The sequence below is a fragment of the Cantharellus anzutake genome, assembly GCF_015039405.1.
Source record: "Cantharellus anzutake strain C23 chromosome Unknown EI90scaffold_168, whole genome shotgun sequence".
NCBI classification, from domain to species: Eukaryota; Fungi; Basidiomycota; class Agaricomycetes; order Cantharellales; family Hydnaceae; genus Cantharellus; species Cantharellus anzutake.
In genome coordinates, this window is record NW_024067118.1 from 131,796 (window position 1) to 156,028 (window position 24,233).

The 24,233-nt window shown below is 49.2% G+C and overlaps 11 protein-coding genes across 11 annotated transcripts; 7 read left to right on the top strand and 4 right to left on the bottom strand.

Moving 5' to 3' along the window:
• Positions 1-498: 498 nt before the first annotated feature.
• On the top strand, positions 499-1,549 carry EI90DRAFT_556186 (uncharacterized protein). The gene is made up of 7 exons (XM_039067790.1): positions 499-840; positions 914-954; positions 1,020-1,033; positions 1,093-1,153; positions 1,213-1,229; positions 1,288-1,373; positions 1,442-1,549. Exons 1-7 carry the CDS (start codon positions 612-614, stop codon positions 1,450-1,452), a joined length of 459 nt encoding a protein of 152 aa, XP_038908292.1. The 5' UTR covers positions 499-611; the 3' UTR covers positions 1,453-1,549.
• A 1,351-nt stretch (positions 1,550-2,900) lies between these two features.
• EI90DRAFT_3159704 (uncharacterized protein) lies at positions 2,901-4,277 on the top strand. Its single transcript, XM_039066240.1, has 7 exons — positions 2,901-3,361; positions 3,430-3,470; positions 3,534-3,547; positions 3,608-3,668; positions 3,732-3,748; positions 3,807-3,892; positions 3,961-4,277. The coding sequence occupies exons 1-7, from the start codon at positions 3,133-3,135 to the stop codon at positions 3,969-3,971; spliced, it is 459 nt and encodes a 152-aa protein (XP_038908293.1). The 5' UTR covers positions 2,901-3,132; the 3' UTR covers positions 3,972-4,277.
• A 997-nt stretch (positions 4,278-5,274) lies between these two features.
• EI90DRAFT_3159705 (uncharacterized protein) lies at positions 5,275-7,653 on the bottom strand (the record flags this gene model as incomplete). The annotated part of the gene is made up of 5 exons (XM_039066241.1): positions 5,275-6,822; positions 6,874-7,017; positions 7,074-7,234; positions 7,289-7,535; positions 7,603-7,653. The coding sequence occupies 5 exons, from the start codon at positions 7,651-7,653 to the stop codon at positions 5,674-5,676; spliced, it is 1,752 nt and encodes a 583-aa protein (XP_038908294.1). The 3' UTR covers positions 5,275-5,673.
• A 100-nt stretch (positions 7,654-7,753) lies between these two features.
• Positions 7,754-10,699, top strand: EI90DRAFT_3159706 (uncharacterized protein). The gene is made up of 7 exons (XM_039066242.1): positions 7,754-7,874; positions 7,936-8,054; positions 8,136-8,486; positions 8,540-9,711; positions 9,773-10,003; positions 10,061-10,147; positions 10,203-10,699. The coding sequence occupies exons 1-7, from the start codon at positions 7,807-7,809 to the stop codon at positions 10,455-10,457; spliced, it is 2,283 nt and encodes a 760-aa protein (XP_038908295.1). The 5' UTR covers positions 7,754-7,806; the 3' UTR covers positions 10,458-10,699.
• EI90DRAFT_3091962 (uncharacterized protein) lies at positions 10,154-11,806 on the bottom strand. Its single transcript, XM_039062416.1, has 5 exons — positions 11,306-11,806; positions 10,879-11,235; positions 10,639-10,821; positions 10,508-10,583; positions 10,154-10,395 (listed from the first exon to the last, which is right to left on the bottom strand). Exons 1-4 carry the CDS (start codon positions 11,744-11,746, stop codon positions 10,536-10,538), a joined length of 1,029 nt encoding a protein of 342 aa, XP_038908296.1. The 5' UTR covers positions 11,747-11,806; the 3' UTR covers positions 10,154-10,395; positions 10,508-10,535.
• Positions 11,807-11,969: 163 nt separating this feature from the next.
• On the bottom strand, positions 11,970-13,439 carry EI90DRAFT_3091964 (small GTPase superfamily). The gene is made up of 8 exons (XM_039062417.1): positions 13,399-13,439; positions 13,274-13,329; positions 13,196-13,218; positions 13,060-13,140; positions 12,955-13,000; positions 12,666-12,890; positions 12,459-12,604; positions 11,970-12,395 (listed from the first exon to the last, which is right to left on the bottom strand). Exons 2-8 carry the CDS (start codon positions 13,292-13,294, stop codon positions 12,326-12,328), a joined length of 612 nt encoding a protein of 203 aa, XP_038908297.1. The 5' UTR covers positions 13,295-13,329; positions 13,399-13,439; the 3' UTR covers positions 11,970-12,325.
• Positions 13,440-13,503: 64 nt separating this feature from the next.
• Positions 13,504-15,076, top strand: EI90DRAFT_3091966 (autophagy protein 16-domain-containing protein). The gene is made up of 5 exons (XM_039062418.1): positions 13,504-13,576; positions 13,659-13,717; positions 13,782-13,902; positions 13,964-14,222; positions 14,279-15,076. The coding sequence occupies exons 1-5, from the start codon at positions 13,545-13,547 to the stop codon at positions 14,627-14,629; spliced, it is 822 nt and encodes a 273-aa protein (XP_038908298.1). The 5' UTR covers positions 13,504-13,544; the 3' UTR covers positions 14,630-15,076.
• EI90DRAFT_3091967 (prohibitin) lies at positions 14,387-16,168 on the bottom strand. The gene is made up of 9 exons (XM_039062419.1): positions 16,092-16,168; positions 15,931-16,034; positions 15,801-15,878; positions 15,539-15,751; positions 15,389-15,484; positions 15,321-15,332; positions 15,230-15,260; positions 15,141-15,172; positions 14,387-15,087 (listed from the first exon to the last, which is right to left on the bottom strand). Exons 1-9 carry the CDS (start codon positions 16,117-16,119, stop codon positions 14,854-14,856), a joined length of 828 nt encoding a protein of 275 aa, XP_038908299.1. The 5' UTR covers positions 16,120-16,168; the 3' UTR covers positions 14,387-14,853.
• A 393-nt stretch (positions 16,169-16,561) lies between these two features.
• On the top strand, positions 16,562-17,020 carry EI90DRAFT_3091970 (uncharacterized protein). Its single transcript, XM_039062420.1, has 2 exons — positions 16,562-16,769; positions 16,822-17,020. Exons 1-2 carry the CDS (start codon positions 16,647-16,649, stop codon positions 16,948-16,950), a joined length of 252 nt encoding a protein of 83 aa, XP_038908300.1. The 5' UTR covers positions 16,562-16,646; the 3' UTR covers positions 16,951-17,020.
• On the top strand, positions 16,904-17,586 carry EI90DRAFT_557168 (uncharacterized protein). The gene is made up of 3 exons (XM_039067791.1): positions 16,904-16,924; positions 16,974-17,372; positions 17,438-17,586. The coding sequence occupies exons 2-3, from the start codon at positions 17,079-17,081 to the stop codon at positions 17,495-17,497; spliced, it is 354 nt and encodes a 117-aa protein (XP_038908301.1). The 5' UTR covers positions 16,904-16,924; positions 16,974-17,078; the 3' UTR covers positions 17,498-17,586.
• A 3,963-nt stretch (positions 17,587-21,549) lies between these two features.
• EI90DRAFT_3136724 (uncharacterized protein) lies at positions 21,550-24,104 on the top strand (the record flags this gene model as incomplete). Its single annotated transcript, XM_039064810.1, has 9 exons — positions 21,550-21,767; positions 22,332-22,395; positions 22,451-22,774; positions 22,831-23,175; positions 23,233-23,304; positions 23,362-23,473; positions 23,523-23,579; positions 23,636-23,748; positions 23,805-24,104. 9 exons carry the CDS (start codon positions 21,550-21,552, stop codon positions 24,102-24,104), a joined length of 1,605 nt encoding a protein of 534 aa, XP_038908302.1.
• Positions 24,105-24,233: the final 129 nt, after the last annotated feature.

A 24,233-nucleotide genomic window follows, 5' to 3' on the forward strand; every position in this document is an offset into this window, starting at 1 on the left:
AAGCTCGGCCTCCGCAGAAACTCCCTCATCTCTCCCCAACCACGGTATATCAAAGATATTGTTGGATACGTCCTGGGCAACCACAGCTCATGTGGTACAATTCACATGACAGAACAAGCCCAAGGGAATATTGCACAGGCACTGACTGATGCCCACAATTAAATGATGCAAGAAAGCCAATCTTGGTGTTGTGGCGACTCAAGTGCGGGGCCCCTTGTGTAAGTGCTCCATTACAGTAACCCACGTCCGTGACCACCCTCCACATATTATACTGGCTGGGAAGGAAATTGTGCTGGGCCTGCCCCTCTTGTGGGCGATATTACGAACCCTATGCTTCTTTTGGCGTTCTCGATTTGGTGGTCTTCTCTGGTGTGAACTTGCGCTGATCATCCTGCATGAGCATGGATACGGACCCTGTTTGGTTAACCCATTTCAGCTGACTGCCATTGCGGCTCTGTGGACTAATCATCTCAAACTCCAAATCCCTGCGGACCAATAACCTATATACCAAAATGAGACTGTATACTGCTGCACACCCTACTTAAGCGAGTCTGTGAGCATGTTGGAAGGTTCCCAAGAAAGAGCCCCCCTCTTCTTGCACGTAATCAACGATGCTGAGAATGTTTAGGTTGATTTTCATCCTTGCATTGTTCTTTGCCAAAAATTTCGCCAACCCAATCGACCCAGCCTTGCCCATTCCCGACCGCCGCGATACAAGTCCTGCTCATGGCCCGTTTGGTACACTCAAGGGTCTTCCCCTGCTTACGGCCGAGCCATCTTCCACTCACGATGGAGCTGGTTCTGGAGGCCTCGGAGCCGCAGCGAGTTGTCCAGGCTATCGTGAGTCCTCTTGGCTAGGCCACCGTTTCTCGAACCAGTGCAGTTCTCTCACAGCATCCCTCCCCCCGCTAAGACTTGTGCCCGGACGGTAGATACTGTACGATCGGTACTTACGTGGGTTCACATTTACATTCTACTGGTCAAAACACCATTCAGCTGATAGATTTTTTTCATTCTAGTGTCATGGAGGATAGTGAGTGGCTGCAGGCTACTAAGACGACGCAGGCTAGATGTTCATCAACTTCACGTTAGCTGCTTTCCCACCGGAACCACTCCTTGCGGAACTGGCCATTACTGCTGCCAGGGATTCCGCGTACGTTATTTTGATTGATGTTTCTCGATAGGACTTGTTGACATGCATGGCTATAACAGTGTTATAAGAATATTGCGTTCGTGTCGGCCATTCTATGAAAGCTAAATCATACTCTTATTCAGGAACTCCCACAGGTGCTTCCCGAAAGGTGCGACCCCTTGCGGCGGCGGCAATCATTTCTGCTGGCCTGGAGGCAGATGCTGTAATCACGGGAAATCATGTACGTAGCTGCTGGCATCACTTAACCATATCCCTCCCCCTTTCTCATAATGAACGTATCTGCCAAAGGCTGCTATTGAGGATACGCTGGACGGATGGTGTTCAAAGTCGACGAATCGACCGGCAATGTGGTTCTAAATCTCACAAGAATGTCGGAGTTAGCATATCTATATGGATGCTCAGTTCGGATGACTGCGCTTCTGACTAAGAAATGTTCTTGTTTCTTTTCTCCTTTCTGTCCCTCAGTTCACGCAGCCCTACCAGGCGAGGGTGGACTTGTCCCTCTCTTGTTTCTCATCGACCGTGTAACTATGTTGTCAGCTCCCATCTAGCAATAGGTGCTAGCTCTTGCTGGGCCCGCCGTCAAATGCTCAGTAGTTTGTGTAGTACGCACTGATCGCCGTCCGACTTTGCATGCGGCTATCGTTTTGAGACTATCGGCTATAGGAAGGAAGCTATCCAAGCCAGAGTCCAGATACAGACTCACAGCATTGACAAATAAGGCGGTGCTAGAATATGTCCGCCAGTTGGCGCCCAAATAAACCCGTGATGGTCCTGGTCGTGCGCCGCTTGTGCCAGTGAATAGATTCAGATTGAACATTACTAGCAGATTTTTCAGGTGTATTTTCTCGAGTGACTATCAGAGCTCCCTTGTTGTACTGAGTACTCAGGCTACTCTACCCGCTCCAGGGAGGTGTTCGTTCGAGCCCGAGTGAGGAAGAAAGAAGCACAGGCCGGGAGACACGACGCATTGGGGAGTGAGAGCGGTATTGATACCTGCTAACTTTTCAGCCGATGTAACGATCCGAGAGGTGATTGGGCACCGGCTGCTAGTTAGGAACAATGTCACTTTATCCCTAACCGCAATCAATCAAGCCCGAATGATTGTTACGCGCGGAGATTCGGGGACAACTCCGGCTGTATGTCCCTGTGCCGATTGCACATCTACATTCACTCATTATCATCAAACTAGCCAAGAGAATACTTAGCTGCCAGGGCTGTGGCACGGCCCATGTATATTGTGAGCCTTAAATTCAGGCTAGACCTCGGCACGGTGGTTGGCCAAGTGATGGAAATGGAGCCTCAATATATGGGACGCACTTGGCGCACACACAGTTAGAATGTCGGTAGCGGGGCGGGAGGCCGGGAAAATTGAGAGGGAAGGACTCACTATTGGAATCTGCGGTACATCATCTGTTAGTTAGATGGTGCACTGCAGCCTGTAAGAAAAGATATAAGGAGTAGGTAGCAAAGGAATAGAAGTGGACATGGTCAGGTTAAGTGGCTGGAAGGTGATAACAAGCAGGAGCGATGAGCGGTAACTCTATTTCACCTTACCAGGTCCTGCATCAGCACAGCCTGGAAAACCTCTTTGGCGATCGACGCTTTCGGTCGGATTGCCGATGCAGTGGAATTATATTTAACCCAGTCTCGACCCGATCTGCCAGCGCAAACCACAGCCCCCGGATCTCGATTTGGTGCGTGTCACAATATATTCGGACAATTCCGTAACCTTGTTTGGTCAACCACAGCCTTGTACATGGCTTGACACAGGAGCACCCCATTTCAGCTAATTACCGTTGCGGATAGTCATGTCACAGCCAAAATCACTGCAGACTGATAATTACCTAACAAAATGGGAGTATGCTGCTGCACAGCCTATTTAACTGAGTCTGTGGGCGTGTCGGAAGGTGTCCAAGAAAGAGCTCCCTCATTTCTTCGAGCCCCTCTTGCGACCTAGCGTACCCGCGTAATCAGTGATGTTGAGAATGTTTAGGCTGATTTTCCCTGCCTTCATCCTCTCTTTGTTCTTTGCCAAAAGCATCGCCAACCCAATCGATCGAGCCGTGCCCGTTCCTGACCACCGCGATAGGACATTTGTTCCTGGACCAATTGGCATGCTCGAAGGTCTTCCTCTGCTTGCGGCAGAGCCACATGGAGCTGGTTCTGAAGACCTCGGAGCTGCAGGGAGATGTTGGCGAGGCTATCGTGAGTTCTCTTGGCCAGGTCATCGCTTCTCGAACCAGTTCTCTCACAGCCTCTTTCCCCCCGCTAAGACTCGTGCCCGTATGGTGGATGCTGTCCGTATGGTTACTACGTGGGTTCACATTTCCATTATACTACAAACAGAACCATTCAGCTGATGGAGTTTTCGTTCTAGTGTCATGGACGATAGTGGGTGGCTGCAGGCTACTATGATGACGCAGGCTAGATGTTCATCAACTTCATACTCAGCTGCCTTCCTAATGGATCCACTCCTTGCGGAACGGGCAATTACTGCTGGAAAGGATTTTACGTACGTTAGCTTGTTTTGATGATATCTCTCGATAGGGCTTGTTGACATGCATTGCTATGACAGTGCTATAATAATATTGCGTTCGTGTCGACTATTCTATGAGAGCTAGGTCATACTCTTATTCAGTAACCCCCACAGGTGCTTCCCGAAAGGTGCGACCCCTTGCGGCGACGGAAATCATTTCTGCTGGCCTGGAAGCAGATGCTGTAATCACAGGAAATCATGTACGTAGCTGCTGGCATCACTTAACCATATCCCTACCCCTTTTTCATAACGAATGTATCTGCCAAAGGCTGCTATTAAGGATACGCTGGACGGATGGTGTTCAAAGTCGACGAATCGACCTGCAATGTGGTTCTAAATCTCACAAGAATGTTGGAGTTAGCATATCTATGTGGATGCTCAGTTCGGATAACTGCGCTTCTGACTAAGAAATGTTCTTGTGTCTTTTCATTTCTTCTTTCTGTCCCCCCAGTTCACGCACCCCCACCAGGCTAGGGCGGACTTGTTTCTCATCGACTGTGTAACTAGCTCGCATCTAGCTATAGGTGCTAGCTCCTGTTGGACATGTTGGAAACCACCTCGGCCTATAGCGGGCGTTTGGTGTAATGGTAACACACCAGCTTGGACCAATGCAGACTTTTAGGTCTCGTGACCACCTAAACTTCCAACAGGACACGCCGTCAAATGCCTAGTGGTATGTGTAGTACGTACTAATCACCGTCCGGCCTTGCATATGACTATATTTTTGAGCGTAACTATCGGCCATAGCTATACAAGCCAGAGCGCAGATATAACCTTATAGGACGAATCAGACAGCGCTAGAATATGTACGCCAGTGAGCGCACGAATATTCCCTAGTCATACGTTGTTTGCGATTGTGTGATCAGATTCAGGCTCAACACTACTAACAAATTCTTCAAATGTATGCCCCCCGAGTAGCTATCAGAGCTTGTTGCACTGAGTACCCAGGCTACTCTGCTCTACCTTAGTAGAGGCTTATGGGGTCCTGCCTAGCTGCCCTACCCGCTCCAGGGAAGGATTCGTTCCAGCCAGCTTGGGGGCGAAGGAGTACAGGCCATCGTGGCATTGATTTTCTTGTTCATCGAGCACTGGTCGCTGGCCGGGAATGATCCCCGATCAATCCCGCATGATTGTTACGGAGAACCTTGCATTCGGGGACAGCTGTATATCCCCTTGCCGATTGCACATTCACTCATTGGCGCTTCACTTGCTTAGCTATAAGACTCAGAGACCAGCTGCCGTGGCACGGTCCATGTTTATTGTGAGCCTTGAACGCATCAAACTTCAGGTTAAACTTCGCGTGGCACGGTGGTCGGCCAAATTTGTGAATGGCGGAAATGGAGATCCTCAATAGGACGCAACTGGCGCACGCACAGTTAGAATGTCGGTAGTAAGGTGGGAGGCCGGGGCGATTAAGGGAGAAGGATTGACATCTGATCGCCTTGCCAGTACCTCCAGCATCAGTATATACACAGCCTTGATGAGGTACATCAGAACCTTGCTGCATGAGGTATTGCAAACCCCTTACAGTAATTTGGTGATCGCTGCTTTAAAGTCAGCAGGCCCAGTTATTATATTACCAGTCAGATTGCCGATGCAGTGGGATTATATATATCTGACCGGCCAGTCTCGACCCAATGTGCGAGGAGTAGCCCAGCGCAAACAGCACCCGTGTGTGCATCCATGCACGTTCAATCTGACAGCCCCAAACCCTGCTGGCTTTAAAATAATAATCGATACCGGAATGGAGAGCAACCTCATTCAGGACGTTACAATCGCCACGCTAACAACGGGGCCATCGCCCGGACGGACATCTTGTACCATTCGTTGAAGTTTATTCACTGTTTGAAACCTTGTTTGATCTGTTCACTCGTGTACCGTATTCCACCCAGGCATTTTCATATACGGCCTCAGAGTCCTAAATAATTATTGAACCGTCCAACTTACACAATATGAATATCCAAGCGGTCAGGGTTAGACCCTAGAAACGACGTCCATAGTATCCCCGCCCACGGTGGTCCCAAAACCTATCAGCGTGTCCATCCCTGTAATTGTCATCCCTTCTCTCGAAATTATCCCTGCGTCCATAATCATCTCGGTTATAGGTATCCCCGCTAAACCGCTCTTGGTATGGGTCACGACGATCGTATCCAGGACCATACCCGCGTTGAGGTCGATTATTGTGGTAATCATCGTCCCCATGCCACTGTTCTCGAGGATGAGATCGGGAATCATCGAAATGGGGCATGATTGAAGAATCATACTCCTTAGGTGAGAGTGTTCTAGGACGTTGACCGAGGTTGTAGGGAACAGATCGTGGAGGGGAAGGGGGGCGATGGGATGGTGGTGGTGACGAGGGAGGAGGTAAGCGGGGAATGGGCGGTGAAGGCATAGTCGGTTCTGGAGCATGGGCAGGTGCAGAAATTTGCGATCGAAGTAATGGGAGGGATGCATCGCTTGTTGAGGACCCTTTGACGCCACGCTCTGCCTCCGGCGAGGACTGGCTGAGGGGAATTGAGTGAGAAGGGGGTGCGTCTAGGCTCGACCATCTAGAGGCTGGTGCTTCAGCTGTGAGTGTCGGAGACTTCCAGGCAGGAGGCGAAATTGTCAGGGTTGATTGGATATCTGTTGTTGTGTCAAGTCGCGTGAAGCCAGAGCTCTGGAATATCGGGTTTCCCCGAGGTTTCGGAGTGTCTGTTAGTCCATCCTTCACGATCCCCGGGGAAGGCGCCGTGATAGCTGACATTGGCTGCCCGTCGGGGGACGAGGCTGATCTTGTAACTCTTGCCCAGCCTCCCGTCCCTGTCGTCCCCGAGGCTCCAGTGGTTCCCGGAGTCCCTGATGAGGATCCTTGTACGGTTGCCCACCCTGCAGGTCTAAATCCTCCGGAATTGTTCTTCTTAAATGAAGTCCAACCGCCACCACCTCCATTAGGCGGAACATCCGCCAAAGTCGTGTCCACAGGCTGTGAGGCGAGGGTAACGGGTACAACTGGTTTTGGGATAGCGGCGAGTTTCACTCCCGAAGCAGCTGCCAGACGCTTAAGCTCTTTCTCTTCGCGTTTGCGCTCCTTCTCTCGGGCTTTTGATATATCCTTGGGTTTTTGTGCTGCTTCCATATCTTTGAATCTCTATCCTGTCGTCAGTCAGAGATCCAAAATTTGTTCGGAGTCACAAAGCACCTGTTTGTGGGTATGCGCATAGCTACGAATGTGTTCATCATACTGAGCAATCGTAGTGTATTGTTTGTCACATAGTTCGCAGTAGAAGGGTCGCAAAGTCGTTGCAATCTCAGACCTTATAGCAGCTGCTTTGGCAACTGTATTCTACCGCAGGGCTCGACCATCAATATCAGAAGGATCGTAGGAAACCATATGCTTACCTCGCGTTGTTGCCGTTGCTCGACGGTTTCCCTACTCTGCCGCTCTGCATCCATATCCCTTCGCTGAGTTGCAGTCACAGCAAGGACGCGTAAATCCTGAGCTGACTTTCCAATCCCCGTGGAATCACTCTTAAGCACAAACGGTATGGGTTCTACCCGACCTAAGCAGACATTTGTTTACAAAGGGGGCATGTCAGTCAGGCTGCGTGACAAACCTTGTCCTGACAACCCAAGGCCTTCGCCTTCTTTCCAACCCATTTTCGACAACAACTTGTGACCAATGTTCGATGATTCGATTTTTGTGTGAACAGTTACTGTCTCTCGTTTTGGCCCTTTGTGGAACGCGTCGTACTCCTGAGTTTCATCTCGATCTAATGGCATGGGGGAAGGCGAGCGAGAGACTATAGAAATGTCATCATCTGGGTCGTCTTCCTTATCCGACCTCGATCTAGACCTGGAGCGCTGGAGCGAGGAAGAGCCAGGCGGTAGTAAAGCGGCGGGGGCTACAGGGGCAGGGAGGGTGCACTACCTTCCGAACGAGTGATATTGCATTCCAACGTGCGATTGTTTCTGCAGACATGACGAAGTCTGAACGACTCCCTTCACGACTTCAAGCAGCAATGCTGGAGCTGGAGCTGGTTTACGCGTTGCACCGTTGAATATATCACGTGTCCGTGACGCCCAAATCATTCGAATCTATTTTTTAGATCTCACCTGTCTGCAGGTTGTCGAAATGCCGCTATTTGACCCTTCGACAACAAAGCATTTGAAACCATGGCTAATCAAGTCCCTAGAGCCAATGTAAGTGTGTCTTAATGGCGGAAATGACAAAGCTTGAGGTTGGCGTTCTTCTGTCCTTAAGTTGCGATGCAGACCCCGAAGTGCTTAGTGATTATATCCTTGCCCTACTCAAGCATGATGCCCCAGAAAAGGAGCTCAGGGCTACATTTGTTGCTCAGCTGCGCGATTTCTTAGAAGATGGTGAGCAATCAGGAATACCTTGGCATTTGGTTTTAGTAACTTTGCGGCGACTGGCCTCGTTCGGTCTTTGAATGCATGTAGAAGCCGAGAGTTTCGTAGAAAAATTATTCCAAGTCCTTCGAACACGTTCGTATATCCCCTATGATGATGGTCAGCCACCGCCGTCATCCCATCTTGCTTCACAATCGAATGGAATCCACATTCCCCTTGATGCGTTGGTTACGGCTCCAACAGGACCTAGAGGACAAAAGCGGACGGCAGATTTTGATGAACCGAGACATCCGCCAAAAGGCCCCCGACTGGGCGAGGGGACCCGGTATGTTGGACGTGGAGGTGGTTCGCTGAGAGGGGGACCACGAGATGCCCGGGGAAGACATTCAAGTCCGGGCCGGACAAAAGGTCCAGTCAAGGAGAGATGCCGGGACTACTACAGTAAGGAAATACTTTACTCGCCTCGGCCAATCTAACATGAAGGTCATGTCTAGACAAAGGGTATTGCACATTAGGGGCTATGTGCCCGTTTGATCATGGCGATGAAGCCATGGTGCCTCCAGTGCCGTTCGTTCCTCCTGGTTTTAACCCCATGCAAATGATGGGGATGATGCAGCAAGGCTTTCAGATGCCCTGGATGTCTGCCCCAAACGTAGGGGGGCAATATGACCCCAATCATGCCTCGATGGACATATCGCGACCGCCCCCGTACATGAACGGGCGCCGATCCAGTAAAATTGGCACTCCTTCTGATGCCGTGGAGCTATCTATAGATACAGCTGGGGACGGGCGTCACTCGATGGACGTGACACCATCAGATCCAGGTGGACGTAGGCCGAACACGAATGGTTCTGATCTCGGGAGAGGTGGTCGTGGCAGGGGTAGGATTGAACGAGGAGGTGCGCCACCACAGCCCGGAGTATTCCCAGATGCAGAAAACACCACTTTCGAAAGTTCTGCACCACCCTTGTCCAAAAATGAGAACAAAACATTGGTCGTGGAGAAAATACCACCAGATCATCTCTCACTGGATGGAGTGAATGGATGGTTCAAAAAATTTGGTACCGTCACGAATGTCGCTATTGACAAGCCCTCCGCGAAGGCTTTGGTCTCCTTCCAAAATCACCTAGATGCATACAAAGCCTGGAAGAGCGAAGAAGCCGTCTTCGGTAACCGCTTTGTGAAAGTGTTCTGGCACCGTCCTCTTGCGGGTCATGGCACAGCTGGAACCAAACTACTTGCTGCTTCCGCCCCTGTTATTCAAGGCCTCGGAAAAAAGCCTCCCCACCCTCCCCCGACGCAAACGACGCAAACGACGCCACCCACATCGAGCCACCTCCCTCAACACCTTGCAAAATCCCATGAACTGGAGCGCCTCATATCCGAACAGAAGTCGCTCATGGACAGCATAGGATCAGCGCCTCAAGAGAAAAGAAAGGGAATAATGGCTACACTTCGTGAGGTAGATGAAAAGATGAAGGAACTTGCCTCCAGCAAACCGACACCAATCCCCCCGGTTCCTGACAGCGAGTCAAAACTAAAGGAGAAACTAGACCGCGAACTGGACCTCGTGAAGAATGGCTCGGGACCCTCGGATACCACAATCGAAGGGACGGGAGGGGACCAAAGTGACTTGATGGCCCAGCTTGCCGAGCTTCGGAAGGAGGCAAGCCTTCGCGGAATTAAGATTGCTATAGAATTCTAAATGGTTTTCTCTATACATTTAGGCAGCCGAAGTTGGCGTGTCAGCCAAGGAGATCCAAGGAGTGCCACCGCCACGTGGGCGAGGCTTTGTGACAAGAGGGAGGGGTCGGGGTCGTGGATACGTCGCCCCGCGTGGACGCGGCGGGACACTTAACAAGAATATATCATTAGACAACCGCACCCGAAGGCTTGTTGTGAAAGGACTCAATGCGGATGATGATCATGCTCTTGCGAAACTTGAGGAATGGTATAAGGTGGTAGGTTTCTGAGATCGCGGCAAGAGATGACGCTGATTGGGTTCTCCCATTAAGTCTGTTGGAGGGGATCTAGAATCTTTCCAAGTGGTTAGTTCGGATGAGGTCCAAGTACAATTTAAAACCCGAGCCCTTGCCGAGCAGGTTCGCAGAACTTGTCCATATTATTCTTCAGTGGTTTATATAAACTTTGCTTCAGGCCTTAGGAAAAGGAACGACTGTTCCCGATATTGGTACAGTACAAGTTTCATGGCATCATACCTCTCGGTCAACTCCTGCGCCACCCGTTCCCTCGACTGGGATTCCTGCACTGCTCAATCTCTCGAAATCGGACCCTGAGCTCATTATTACCCCCGCTGAAGAAGATATCGAAAGTGCAAAAACTGTAATACCTGAACCGCACGACGTTGACCATTTCGATGATGGGTGGGGAGCAGATCAATTTAATGATTAGCATCGTGATTTGTAGTTTCATTATGTATTATTTGATGGACACAAGCTCACATTCCAAGCAACATATCCAGTTGACATTCTAGTGCCCCTTGCTGCTGAATTGCTGAAGTCCAGGGAGCGAAAACATCTACAAGTAACATAACAGGTTCAATTCATCATCCTGGCATATTATATTTCTGTACCTCGTATATGGCTTCAGCTGGGGTGCCAAACCCCCTCTGACCCTCGATTCTGTTGACCATGCCGTGGCCTGTTATGACTCCAATCACCGATCCATTTTCTTCATCTATTATGGGTGCTCCTGAAGAACCAGGCGAAGGCATGGTCGAGAACAACATATGTGATAGATGGTCATAGGTACCGGGCTACCGAAGAAGGTTGGCTCTCCAGCCCAAACAAGTGAAGACGTCTGTGTGCCGCACCTGTGCCTCTCGCCCTGCACGATCACGGTATCCTAAAATTTTCCCTTTTACCCATCGACTATTTACAACCCCGTCTTTCCAGCTGAGCCAATCGTTCCGTCTATTGCCCTTCTCGTTAGGCTCTGGAGATTCGAACGAAACGAGCGGACATCTTGTTGGCGTTTCTAGAGGGGCAGGGTAAGGATTCACAGGAAGTGTAGCTGCGAGATATACACAAGGATGGAGGGAGTACGCTATTAAGTCTGACCGAGGGAGCGACGATAAAATTGAAGATACAGGGTGGACATCCATAGAAGAAGTTATAACGAATGTCCCACCGTTGGAGGAAGAGGATTTGAAGATTGGGCTGTGACGTATCTACGAAGATGTCGAGGCCGGCGAGCTGAGCCTATGTAACGTTGGATATGGATAAGACTGCAATGCTCACTTCTTCTAGCGTATGAGCGCAGGAAATAACTACGGAACTATCATGAGCCGGAACATCCACAGCAAATCCTGAAGAGACCGCAATCTTATGTTGTGACCCATCCACCAAAACATGTGCCACCAGGACCAGAGCCTCGTGAACTCTGTCAAATAGAGGGCGTCTCGACCGATCAGGTGCAGACTCATAAGGAAGGTACATGCTGAGAGTTTTGCAGGCATTGGTCTCATATTCGAATATTATACGTTTACCAAAAGGCTTGGCATACTTCCGGTGCTCCTCTAAAGCCCTTAGGATCCTTATGTCCAAAGCCGGATGTCCAAGTCTCCCCTCAATTTGGAGCCGGTTGGACAGTACATTGGGAAGTAAAGGATGAGGTGGAATCGCTGCCTGTGTCGCACGTCTTGATGACACAAGGAGGCGACAGGCAGTGGTCCTGTGCATGGTAAAAGATTACGAAGCTGAATTGCAACGAGCGAGCGTGTGGATCGTCGGAGCAACAGACTTTCACGCGGCAGATATGAACAGCGAACTGAAAGGGAGGTTATAACTGAGGTGTCTTCGCATCAAGATGCGATGGGCTGGCCGGCTTGTGATGTGAATTTGTGATACTGCTCATGACACGCACTCGCGACCACGCGGTTCATATCTGTTTATTTGCAAATACCTTCGATGGAATGAATTCGCTGTACATATTGACCCTTCAACTCGTGAATGTCAGACACGCCGAGAATGACTTTCCATTGTAAATCCAAAGCCCATTGGTGATAGCCATCCCGGCGCAAGCCCTCAGGTCTGACCGATGTTTGGCAGCGAGAGCCCCCACGCGTACAACACCAAGTGTGAGTACGAGTCGCCATGCACGGTAGCTGCGTCACATTGCGTAAATTAGGGAATGACATGAAAGACTCGATCATGGACTCAAAAATCAATATGCACAGTAACGCGAAAGTCCTGAGGCACAACCAAACGGACCAATTGACATCAAGATAAGTTATGTGGTGCCACCGCGCATACCCTGTCCTAGCAGTTGCACCCATAAGTCTGTCCAGCGGTGTCGCTGATCCGTATTGGATCGGGGTAGTCAGCGTAACTTCATTGAAGCAGAATCAATGACTGAGGCCTGAGGCATCCGACTAACAGAGTAAACACTCACAGTTCAGTCTCTTCTTCCTGGTTCATGGCATTCTTGGCAATAGTTTGGAATGCCTGTTCAACGTTAATAGCCTCTTTGGCAGATGTCTCAAAATATGGAATATTCCCCTTTGCTTGACACCACGTCATAGCACGTTTCTGGGAGACCTGTCACAGTGACAATACAGTTTTGAGCAAGTCCATGTTACAACTCCGCGAACGCACATACCTGTCTCTTGCTTTCCTCCACATCAATCTTATTCCCCAAAACAACAAACGGAAAATTTTCGGGGTCATGAGGGCTAGCTTGAATCAAGAACTCATCGCGCCAGCTATCGAGCGTTTCGAAACTCTTCGAGCTGTTCACGTCATAAACGAGCACGCAGCAGTCCGCTCCACGGTAAAATGCCACGCCTAATGATTGGAATCGTTCCTGGCCAGCAGTGTCCCAAAGCTAAGTGATACCAATACCAATCAGAACAAATTCACCAAAAGTGTGTGAATCATACTCAGCGTACTTGCATAGTCACAGTCTTATCGTCTACTAGGACTTCCTTCGTTAGACTAAGGAAAAGAGAGGGGACATTAAATACAGATTATGCGAGAAAGGCAACATCCCTTACAAGTCAGCACCGATGGTGGCCTTGTATTGGTTGCTGAAGCGCTTGTTCACGTATTGGTTCATGAGGGACGTCTTCCCAACACTGCGATCCGAGGTGAGAAATATGTCTGTCGGGGAACCACTAGCCTATCACGCACCCGCTATCGCCAAGAATTATGACCTACGATGGGAGTGAGCGACCACACAGGATTGAGGAGACGGTGCCATTGCATCACCTTTAGGAGTACGCGGCCCATTTCGGGAATTGAAGGGAAGAGGACGAGTGATATATCTTCAGCATAAGAGGAAGAGGTACATCAGTCCATCCTCTCTCTTATCGCGTATTATCCTTATGGCTCACATCAGAAACGAGCACGATGACGGGTCGAGGAAAGCAAGTCAGGCGGGGGTCCAGGTTGGTCACATGCCTATCCTCATTGGGGAAGGAGGACCCCAGATATTCATTGAGAACACGCTACTTCCGTACCTCTCGTCACTTTTCCATCAATGGCCAGTGCAGCCTGGCAAGAAGAACTACGGTAAGGATATGACCAATGCAATCAAGAGCATTGAATGACTCATTTTACATACTCTTTGCAATGTGATGTTTGATGCTTGCAGGCAGCGGCTTGTCGAACGCAATCGGAAGGAATTAGCATATGCTGGAATCATAGAACAATGTGAAGCTTTTGGATGCCCCTTTTTGTGGCGGTACATGTCCTCATTTGCAATCGTCTTGCTCAGATCGTAGGCTCTCGCAGCAAACGCGCCTGCTCAAGGAGCGCAATCAATCCTTACTTCGCGCTGTCGGGACAGCTCGTTCTACATCAGGAGGCGCGTCAACGAGCTCGGGGAGTGGTGCAGAGTACGCAGCATGGCTTCGCAGAGCTTTTAACGCCGTTCAACTCAACCCATTTTCCGAACAGTACGGCAGTGCAAACAGCGTACATCGCGTCACTAGAATCACAAATATCATCTCTGCGAGATGAGATGGCTGCCGTATACAAGACTCAAGGCCAGAACGCTCAACGACTTCTGTCGATGAACGAAACACTACGGGAAAAGGAAGAACTCGCTCGCATAGAAGCTGAGGCACTGCGCAAAGCAAGAGATGAAATTGCGACGTCCCGGCGGAAGGTTGAGCAACACGAGGAAATCATGCTCGAGAAGGACAGAAGTGTTCAGGTGAGCCTTTCAAATTTCAATTGTCTTCGCCCATAGCCTACCACGACACCCTTTAGATATTGAACGACGAAATTCAGTCTCTCACTCTGGAGCTCAACCAGGTGATATCTCGGAATGAGGCTCTCAAAGTGGACAATGCGACCCTTCTCCAACGTTGGCTAGATCGCGTAGACGAAGAGGCGCAGAAGATGAACTCCGCCAACACGTTCTACGAAGACATGCGATCCAGAGGTTGGAAATCCACTCTCATCAATAGTGATACCACGACGGGCTCCTCTCAAGGCGGTGCGAACAGCAGTGTTAACGGAGATGGACCGGATAACGATGATGACGAGAGCCCTTTTCTCAATCTCCAGGACGACAAGGGGTCAACAAAAATCGAACCCCTTCGGAATCCGAATGGCTAATAATCGATGACGACGATTGGAGTTCCGTACGATCTTTCCCTAATGCTTGAACTTCTGCGTTAGATGAGTGTTCCCCGATTCTTCCGTTGGGCGCGCCTTGTACCTATTTATTTCTTCTCGTACTATTCCATAACCGGAAAGCCCCCTTTCATGGTGTAAGTTGTGCAATGGATACCTATGAAGTAGACAGGATGATCCATAGAATACAGAAGAACGACCACGAATCATTGCTGTTGTGCTGGTACATTCAACAGAATCCCACTTCCGTTCGGTCCGCCAGTCGGCAGATACGTGACATTCCTATTTTGGCTGAGACTCTGCACGATGGCTTTGGCTGCCTCAATTTTTCGGAATGTGACGAAGGCTTCGCCAGCACGATCCAAAGCGCGGGAAATTGTGGCAGCAGCCTCTGCCTCGCCTTCGGCTCGGATAACGGCAGCTTGACGCTCTTGCTCCGCCTGATATATTAAGGACGTGACCAACCGGCCTCGGAATGCTAGATGTGACAAACCTTCTCCACTATGAACTTAGCACGTTCAGCATCTACAAAGGGAAGTCGCACTCAGTAGAGGCATGCTGCGGTAGGCCGAGTATCCTTACCTTGCTGAGCAATCTGCTTCGCTTCGACAGCCTGTTGGGATGCAACTCAATCTGGGAAAATAAAAAATCCTTGGACATTCATGTAGCGTACCACAGTGAATTCCTATACGAAGGGGCAGAAATCAGTTATAAGTAATCACGGTTTGAAAGATGACAGACTTTTCCGAAGGTTAGATGAGTGATGGAAACATCCTCCAATTTGAGGTGAAATTCGCTAGCGCGCTGCAGAAGATCCTCACGAATTCTTGAAGAAACCTGAATGGAATGTCGATCGCACTTAAAAACCAAAGGACAGAATGTTAGGCTTACCAGCTCTCTCTGGGTAATCAGCTCAGCTGCATCAAACTGGGCAACTATAGCCTTGAGAACTTCGTTCCCGATGGATGGGAGGACGCGTTCATCATAATCCATGCCAAGAGTTTGGTAGATCTTTGGAAGATGCTTGATGTCTGGACGTGAGAGAACACGCAAAGTGATTGACACCATTTGCAAGTCCTTCGAGCCAGTAGTTGTTGAAATATTCTGAAAAAGTATGAAGAACTGTACGCATTTCAGAAGGGTGTTCATTCACCCTCGGCTTTGTGCGGCAGTCGTAGAGAATAGCTCTCTGGATCCAGGGTACGAGGAAATGGGTTCCTTCTGGAGAGGCCTGGCCCGAAGTAGCGTTATATAGAGTGGGCAGCAAGGGAGATTCCGCATACCTCGTCCTTCACCCCAGAGAACCTGTCGAACATAACAGCACGGTAACCACCTGGTACATCGTATAAACTGGCCTGAAGCAAACCAACACCAACCGCCAGAGGCACTGAAAAATTGGGGGTTTAAACAGAAGTACTATGTGGAAAAAGATAGGATTATTCACCGATAAGACGGCCCGCTAGCTGAGCCATCCTTAGCGCTGAGATCTCTCGATTTCTCGGCTTAATGAAATGGTTCAGTAGATTCAGATGCTTTCAGCTTCACGTGAGTGGATGACATACAAAATGTGTGGCTCGTTTATGTGGGGTTTCCGTACGTAATCACGGGAATGGTCGTGTCGTGGGAATAGTCACGGGGCAGGTTCGGCCGGATGGGCCACTATTCAGTTATTAGCTTAAATAATACTCGACTTCGACCTTCGCTCAGAACATTAGTTTTGCCTCTTATCGCCCTCACATCGCTGAACTCGATGTTGCAATGGACCAGGGATTGTGGCCGTCAACATTAATGTTATCCACTCTCGTCGAGACAACACTTTTTAGTGAGCTGTCGATTGGGGTTCTTGTGAGGAGATGCTCATCAAGGGCCAGCGGTTAATGCGTCTCTCATCACTTGGAGTTTTTTCACGAGAAAGCGAAGAGCATTATCCCCCTTTCTACGAGTCTCGTTATATGCAGGCTTTTTGGTGGCGGCATCCCATACCTTCCTCGGTATTGCAATGATGCGTTTGTCCATCTTTCATCAACAACCGGAAATGGAGGGATACCCCGACATTGTAATTGACACATCCAAGTCATCCATTCTATGGCACCAGCTCCGTCTTGTCGTACTTGGGTTATCTGTAGGTGTTTCATCCACTGCGATTAAGTACTCCTTTAAGTCAGCGTTTTCAGATCGTTCTACACGACCTCATTCTTCTCTGGAGGCTATGTTTTATCTGGGAATTCTCTTTAAGAGTCTGTGCTGGACCAGCACTCTGCTGGGTGGTTTATTCGGGTGGGTTGAAAGCTTCGATAGAATAGTCAAGTTTCTGATCTCCGAGGAGTCTTAGCATTATGTTTCACTTGGAACGTCTTTTTTTTCACGTCAGCGTATGGGGAGCAAGATGTTCAACTTCCAGTAAGACAGACACTCCGTGAGTCACATTTGCATGCAGCCCTCTAACTCGTACACATCCACCAAGATCGAGATCGCTCTCTTCACCCTCGCGGGCCTGGACCATGCTATCATGACGGCGCTGATAGTTTTCAAGATTCTGACTCTTAAAAGACAGCTGCCGCCTTCGCCTTGCCATGCAGAACAATTGCGGTTTTACAACAACGCAGTTACGGTCCTTTCGTTGTATTCGATAATCTATCTTCCTCTCTTATCCCTGTACCCGGTCTTTGGGTCAATCCATCTACAATCTCGCTACATTTACATGCCAACTTTATGCCAACTAAATGTAAGCATTATTAAAATAAACCATACTGAGTGGGTTTATTGACAGTGCTTCTGATGGATCACTAGGCCATTTTGCCTACTCTCTTCACACTTCACTCGCTTTTTCACACTTACTCTGGACATTAATCGATACACTACACGAAGTCGGACCCCCCCGTTTGTTTTTTTTTGGGTGGCCGCGAACTGAATAATTTGCTTAATGCGTTAACTCAAGTCTTTATCGGCCCCAGTGTCGCAGTGATGCGCAAGCACTCTTGTTCTTCCAACCAGTCGATATCACCCTCCCCTACCAGCAACAGTTCCTATGTTACTCGGCATAGTCAGATGTCTTTGCCCCTCTCAACTTTCGATACTCTCAACTGTGGCGCAGCTAAGCTGGGGCCATTCCAAGCCACAGGGATGCGCTGTGCAGATATCACGGTTGCCCAAGTTGTTCAAGCGTTTCATAAAAATTCGTGTTGGAATATCAACGCTCATCTACGACTGCCGATCTACTGGTTCGGGAGTTGTGAGACTTTCACTTAATATCATCGTGGCTAACAACGATTATACCCAATTTGTTTCAGTCGCGATTTTTCACCGATACCCCGCGCTCTCAATCTTGATTGTCGTTTCATCACAAGAAATCGCTTTAAGCGATATTGGCTCTAGTTGTACATATAAGATACACTGGATGCCGTAATTTTTCCCTCTCCCTCAGTTCTCCATACCGAGATTGAGGTGCCTTTTTCCTGTGTTTGCGTATAACTCATTGTATTCTCATGTTATAGTCTACGCGTACAGGTAAAGGGACAATTTATTAGTTCTCCATATCGAGACTGAGTCTACATGTATAGCAAGCATGGAAAATTGGGGAAACAAATCTTCAAACCAGATTGGAGTGTGCACAGGCACGAGACACATTGACACGTCAGTTGAGCTGGTCTCTGTCCGCCCCCGGCTGCGGGTAGACCTGGCAATTGGGATTATATGCTCATCCTCTCTTCCCCAGTAGAATGAGAAGTGGTGCGCAAGCCCGTTGATCTAGTTTCCGGGTGCTAATGTCTGTCAGGTTATCTCACATGCAACATAATCAATTCGTTTGTCGCTCAGTAATTTTTAAAAAATTTGGATCCCTTACACTCAACTTAATTTACAAACTCAGCAGTGACGTTGCTGGAGTCGGTCGACTCTACACTGCCCTGAGTCTGACATTCTCCTCTACTGATTCATGGTCAGACCGCTATTCGGCCAGAGAGTCCGGTCCCTGAATGTCTAGGTGGCCAGATCCATACGCTTGCACCAGCATTCCTGTTGGATTATTCATCGAAGCGACTAGGGAATGCGTGGTAATAATTGCTTCACATGGACATCTTTCCGAGACGTCACTACAAGGCTTAATTCGTGAACCGAGTGTGGTGTTGTTGGTGGATGAGCACTAGCTCTTACATGGACGAGCTAGGTTCATAACGAAGGCTGTGTTCAGCGATATCGGATGTTCTGAATCTGCAGCCACCCAGTTAAGCTATGCGACATGATCCGCGTGAATCGGTGTTGGATATCCCAGTTTGCATCCTCTAGGGATCATGAGCACAGCAGAAAACGTTATCGAGTGATCTCCCGCAAATAGGGGGGCAGATCAAGGAAACGAGGCCATAGAAATGAGCCTGCGTCAAAGAAAAAAAAATTAAACAAACGACTGGTATACGAACGCTCCAATTTGGGGAAAGAGCATATGGGAACAAGGGCCAAGACGAGGACGAAGATGAAAAGACAAAAATCCTTCAGGAAAACAAACACATTTTTAGGATACCCAACTGTTAGATGCCAAAGGAATTGGACGAAGGCAATTTGAGTCGATGAATGTACAACGTCCGTTATGGGAGAGACGAGGAAGGAACTCACATGCGAGCGCAATAACGATGTAGAGGGTTACCAACCTGTAGTCGGGTCGGGAAATCTAGCATTAAGCACGAATAAATGTACATCAAATCATCCATGTAATTCGATTTCCCCTTCCTGAAAAAAATAAGTGAGTCATTTGGACGGCTACACTAGATCTGGAACGACCCACTGGATAAGAAGATTGGCTAAAAGGACGCTGACGAAAAGTGTCGCAGTCTTGGAAAGGAATCGCATCAATTTCACGGCCATCTACGGCAAAATAGATCCTCACTCCAGATTAGCGAAGAAGAGCGTCAAGTCGTGGCGAATTCTGAGAGGGTTCCCGCAGGACGCAGAGCTGGGCTTGAGACTCACATCCACCCAATCGTGACAAGTAGAGGGATGACGAAAGTAGCAACTTGCTATAATGAATTTGGGCTCAACGTTGAACGTCAAAAGCTCTAGCTGAGTAAGGTACGATCGAGCTGCAACGCCAAGGCCTATCATCATTTCCATTTTCCCCTTCGCAGCCATCAAAACACTTGTGAACAGCCCCCTGCATTTGCCTATAGGGTGCCAGTCCAGAATGACAATGGATCATCGCTTCGCACCACGAACGGGACAAGAACGAGACCGGTGAAATGTCTGGGGATCGAGTATCTGTCAGCAGCCTCTTCAATAGAAGCAACTCAATAACAACAATATCGTAAGGCTACTAAGTACGCAAGAATCAGATAGGATTCGCTCACGCCAATCGGCACTGCAAGAGGTAAGGATCGTGACAGCGAGAAGCCTATGTTGGAAAGGGAAAACCCCATTCAGGATATTGGTGCTGAATGAACTCACGAAACGCTGGTAGACACTACATTCATTTGTGCAGGTTCCTCCTCCATCTCCCCCTCAACCTCGGGCATGAACAGGCCAGTATGAGTCTTCAACTGGAAGATCAAATACGCAATGTAGACGCCCAAAAGCAGTAGGGACGTTCCGCGAGAGATCACCAGCAGACCTAAGTAGCTTGGGTCACCTGGGCCGGGAGATCCATCTTTGAAGATCAAGTCGATTGATCCTCTTCCGCTTGTATATTCGTAGATGTCTATGTTAGTAGAGGCTGGGGTCCAGCTAGCGGAAACACATTCTGAAGAAACTGTATAGATGCAAAGAAAAGATGAGAGGAAAATGCGAATAATAGTCAACTGAATTGTAATACATAGTATGCGTTCACGTAGCGGAGACGAGTCTGGTGTAGGACGAATGATAAATAACCAATTGACGTACTTAGGAACAAGTTATTAATTTGTTGTGTCGTCGCACTCGTAGTCCGGGAATTAAGAAAAGTGAGGCGGCCAACTGGAAGGAAAAACCAAAATGAGAACTGCGGCACTCAGGATTCCCATGTAGTCCCTACCATGGTACTAGCTGAGCGGTGCTCGGCTTAACTTCGCAGATCAGACGGGATGCGGTGCTTTCCGAGTCCTATGGCCGCAGGTAGCCGCAGCTCCATTCCCACCTCTGATGAAGGAATATCCATACCGACGAACAGAAATGCATTGAAAGCATGTATATGGGTCATGGGCATGGCTGTCCTGTCGTTAATGGATACTGTGGGTGCAGGCCTTCGGGCAGGAGAGTTACTATTGGATTCGAACTGAGTGGGGAGAGAGCTAGAGAGATCGAGAATGGTGTCGCGTTAAACGTTATCATTAATTCTGCTTACACACGTAACCTCTAGTTCTCAAGTCTCCGTGAATGTGCGAATGACTTACAGCAAGAGGCAAAAGAAAACGTCGAGTCAGTTAGGGCGCGCGGACGCTAGGCAGGTTACCAGCCTCTATGAGAATGCAGGCGGACGCGCGATTTTTCTGTCTCTTGCTGTAAATGTACATCATGCTCCGAGGGTCTGGCCGTACAGGAAGGGAGTTAAGGGGAAAGACGCAGAGCGCAGACCAATGGGAGAGGGAGATAACACGAACAATGCCAAAGATGATAACGAAATGGGAGGAAAAAATGGATGGAGCAACATAAAATATCGACGCAGAATGCAAACTTGGAGCGAACGCGCGTAAGCAAAACTGGCAGATTGTGACTACATAATTTCAAGACTATCGATAGGAAGTGTGCAGGTAATGGCTTAGACCGTGCACCTTGCCCACTACTCTTCCACGGTGGCCGCGAAAGTGCCTATCTCAATGTTCGCTCTCACAAGCTCAACACAGGTCGATTTGTTATGTTATCTCCCACAGGGTTCCCACATCAGTCACAAGATCACTGCATCCTTGGTTGCGGGGATTCGAACTCAACTGCTTGCCACTGCCATGCGCCTTACGCCAAGGGAACTTGATAAGCTCATAATTTACCAAACCGGGTCTCTGGCCCAGCGTCGCCTTGCTCGTGGTCTTAAGTTGAATCTGGCTGAGGCCATTGCGGTGATTGCGTTCCAGTTGCAAGAACGCATTCGCGATGGGAAGCATAGCGTCGCTGAGCTAATGCAGCACGGAAAGGAGATCTTTCCAGGAGACACGTTCTGCCCGGCGTTAGTGTTTATTACATGACGTGCAAGTTGAAGGGACTTTCGAGGACGGTAAGTCCAGCCTTATCGATCGAGCCTTGTATCGGTCCTCATCTCAAATGTTTGCTTGACTGGAGGGTATTCCTTGTGACCGTTCACGATCCGATCTGTACCGATGATTGCCCCTCGACAATGCATTATATGGCTCATTTTTGCCTGTCCCATCCAACGCCCTATTCTCAATGAAAAACCGGAACTACATTCGAGGAAAGCGGCCCCTGGGCTGTCATTGTGGGAAAGGAGCCGATCGTGCTCAACAAAGGAAGGAGAAAGTTTGGTTGAAAGTGACGAATACTGGGGACCGCCCTGTACAGGTGAGTTTCATTTGATGCAGCATGGCACTGGGCATGTACATGGCTGAACTTGAGTATTACTTGGCGTTCAATTGGCACCGGTCGGTCGCTAGATCGGCTCGCATTATCACTTCATTGAAACGAACCGAGCTCTTCACTTCGATCGGGCACTTGCATATGGAAACGCCTTAACATTCCGCGGGAACGGCTGTGCGCTTTGAACCTGGGATACAAGGACCGTTACCCTCACATCTATCTCCGCCATAAACGTATTTCGGGAGGCAACAATCTCGCGACCGGTACGACTTTGGATCTCAGCCGAACAGACACCATTGTTCCAACGTTGATCCAAAGGGCTTTGGTCATGTCCCTGAACCCACTGCTATTAAGATTCCAGCGTCTGAAAGTGAATCGGTTGGTGAATATGAGAACATTATAGGGCGAAAGGCGTATGCATCTATGTATGGACCTACCTTAGGGGACCGCATCAGGCTTGGTGACACTGCGTTGTGGATCGAAGTCGAGAAGGACTACACTGTTTATGGAGACGAATGTAAGTTTGGTGGAGGGAAGACTCTGCGCGAGGGAATGGGCCAAGCCACTGGACGTGGAAGTGAAGAGGCACTGGATCTGGTCATTACAAACGCATTGGTTATTGATGCGTCAGGGATCTTTAAGGTTTGTCACCCGCCATCCTTTTCCACCTCAGCATCAACTGAGGCACCGGTCTTTAGGCCGACATTGGCATTTCTCGGGGACACATTGTTGGTATAGGGAATGCTGGTAACCCTGACATCATGTCCTCTGTGACGGACGGCATGGTCGTGGGTTCTACGACCGAAGTTATCGCAGGCGAACATCTCATAGTTACAGCTGGGGGTGTTGACGCGCACGTTCATTACATCTCGCCAACGCAATGGCCCGAAAGTCTGGCTTCTGGTGTGACTACTATGATTGGAGGTGGAACGGGCCCGAGCGCCGGAACTAACGCCACGACTTGTACTCCCAGTCCGTGGTATCTGGAAACGATGCTGAAGAGCACAGATAGCATCCCAATGAACTTTGGCTTCACTGGAAAGGTTAATTAGCTTCAAAGTTTCAGGAAGGCTTGGCCGAATGCTCACTCACCCCACCAGGGGAATGATTCTGAACCGAAGCCTCTGGAGGAAATCATTAGGGCTGGGGCATGTGGGTTGAAGCTTCACGAAGTGCGTTTCATAACTTCTCAGCTTCACCAATTAAGGATTCTTGACCTTTCATATCAGGACTGGGGCTCGACACCTGCCGTTATTAGGAATGCATTGGACGTTGCGGACAAATACGACGTACAGGTCAACATTCACACTGACACCCTCAACGAAAGCGGGTTCGTCGAAAGTACGTACCACTCATTACATTATCTCTCACCTTAAGAATACATGTGCAGGCACCATCGAGGCGTTCGGTGGCAGGACAATTCACACTTATCACACGGAAGGAGCTGGTGGGTGGAGTCCAACACGCACTAACGACCTTTGGTTTCATTTATCTTTTTCCAAGGGGGTGGACATGCGCCGGATATCATCGTGGTTTGTGAACATGAGAATGTTCTACCGTCGTCAACAAACCCGACTCGGCCATACGCTCGCAACACGTTGGACGAGCACCTGGATGTAAGTATCCCTTCTGCAGGGTCAGAACATCAAATCAGACTCTCCTCCTCGGATAGATGTTAATGGTCTGTCATCACCTTGACCGTTCCATCCCCGAAGATCTGGCCTTTGCAGAATCCCGTATTCGAGCGGAGACAGTCGCAGCCGAAGATGTTCTCCACGACATTGGTGCAATTTCCATGATTTCGTCTGACTCTCAAGCAATGGGACGCGTGGGAGAAGTCATCAGTAGGACATGGAGAACAGCAAGTAAAATGAGAGAGATCAGCGGACCCCTGAAAGACCTAGGAGACGAAGAGGGGAAGGACAATGGTAGAGTGAAGCGATACGTTTCCAAGTATACGATTAACCCGTGAGCACCTCGAAACCCTGACAACGCGTTCCAATCTGAGAAGCTGGTCCTAGCGCGATTACGCACGGAGTGAGTCACTTGGTAGGCGCAGTGGCTCCAGGTTTGCTTGCAGATCTCGTTCTCTGGCGTCCGG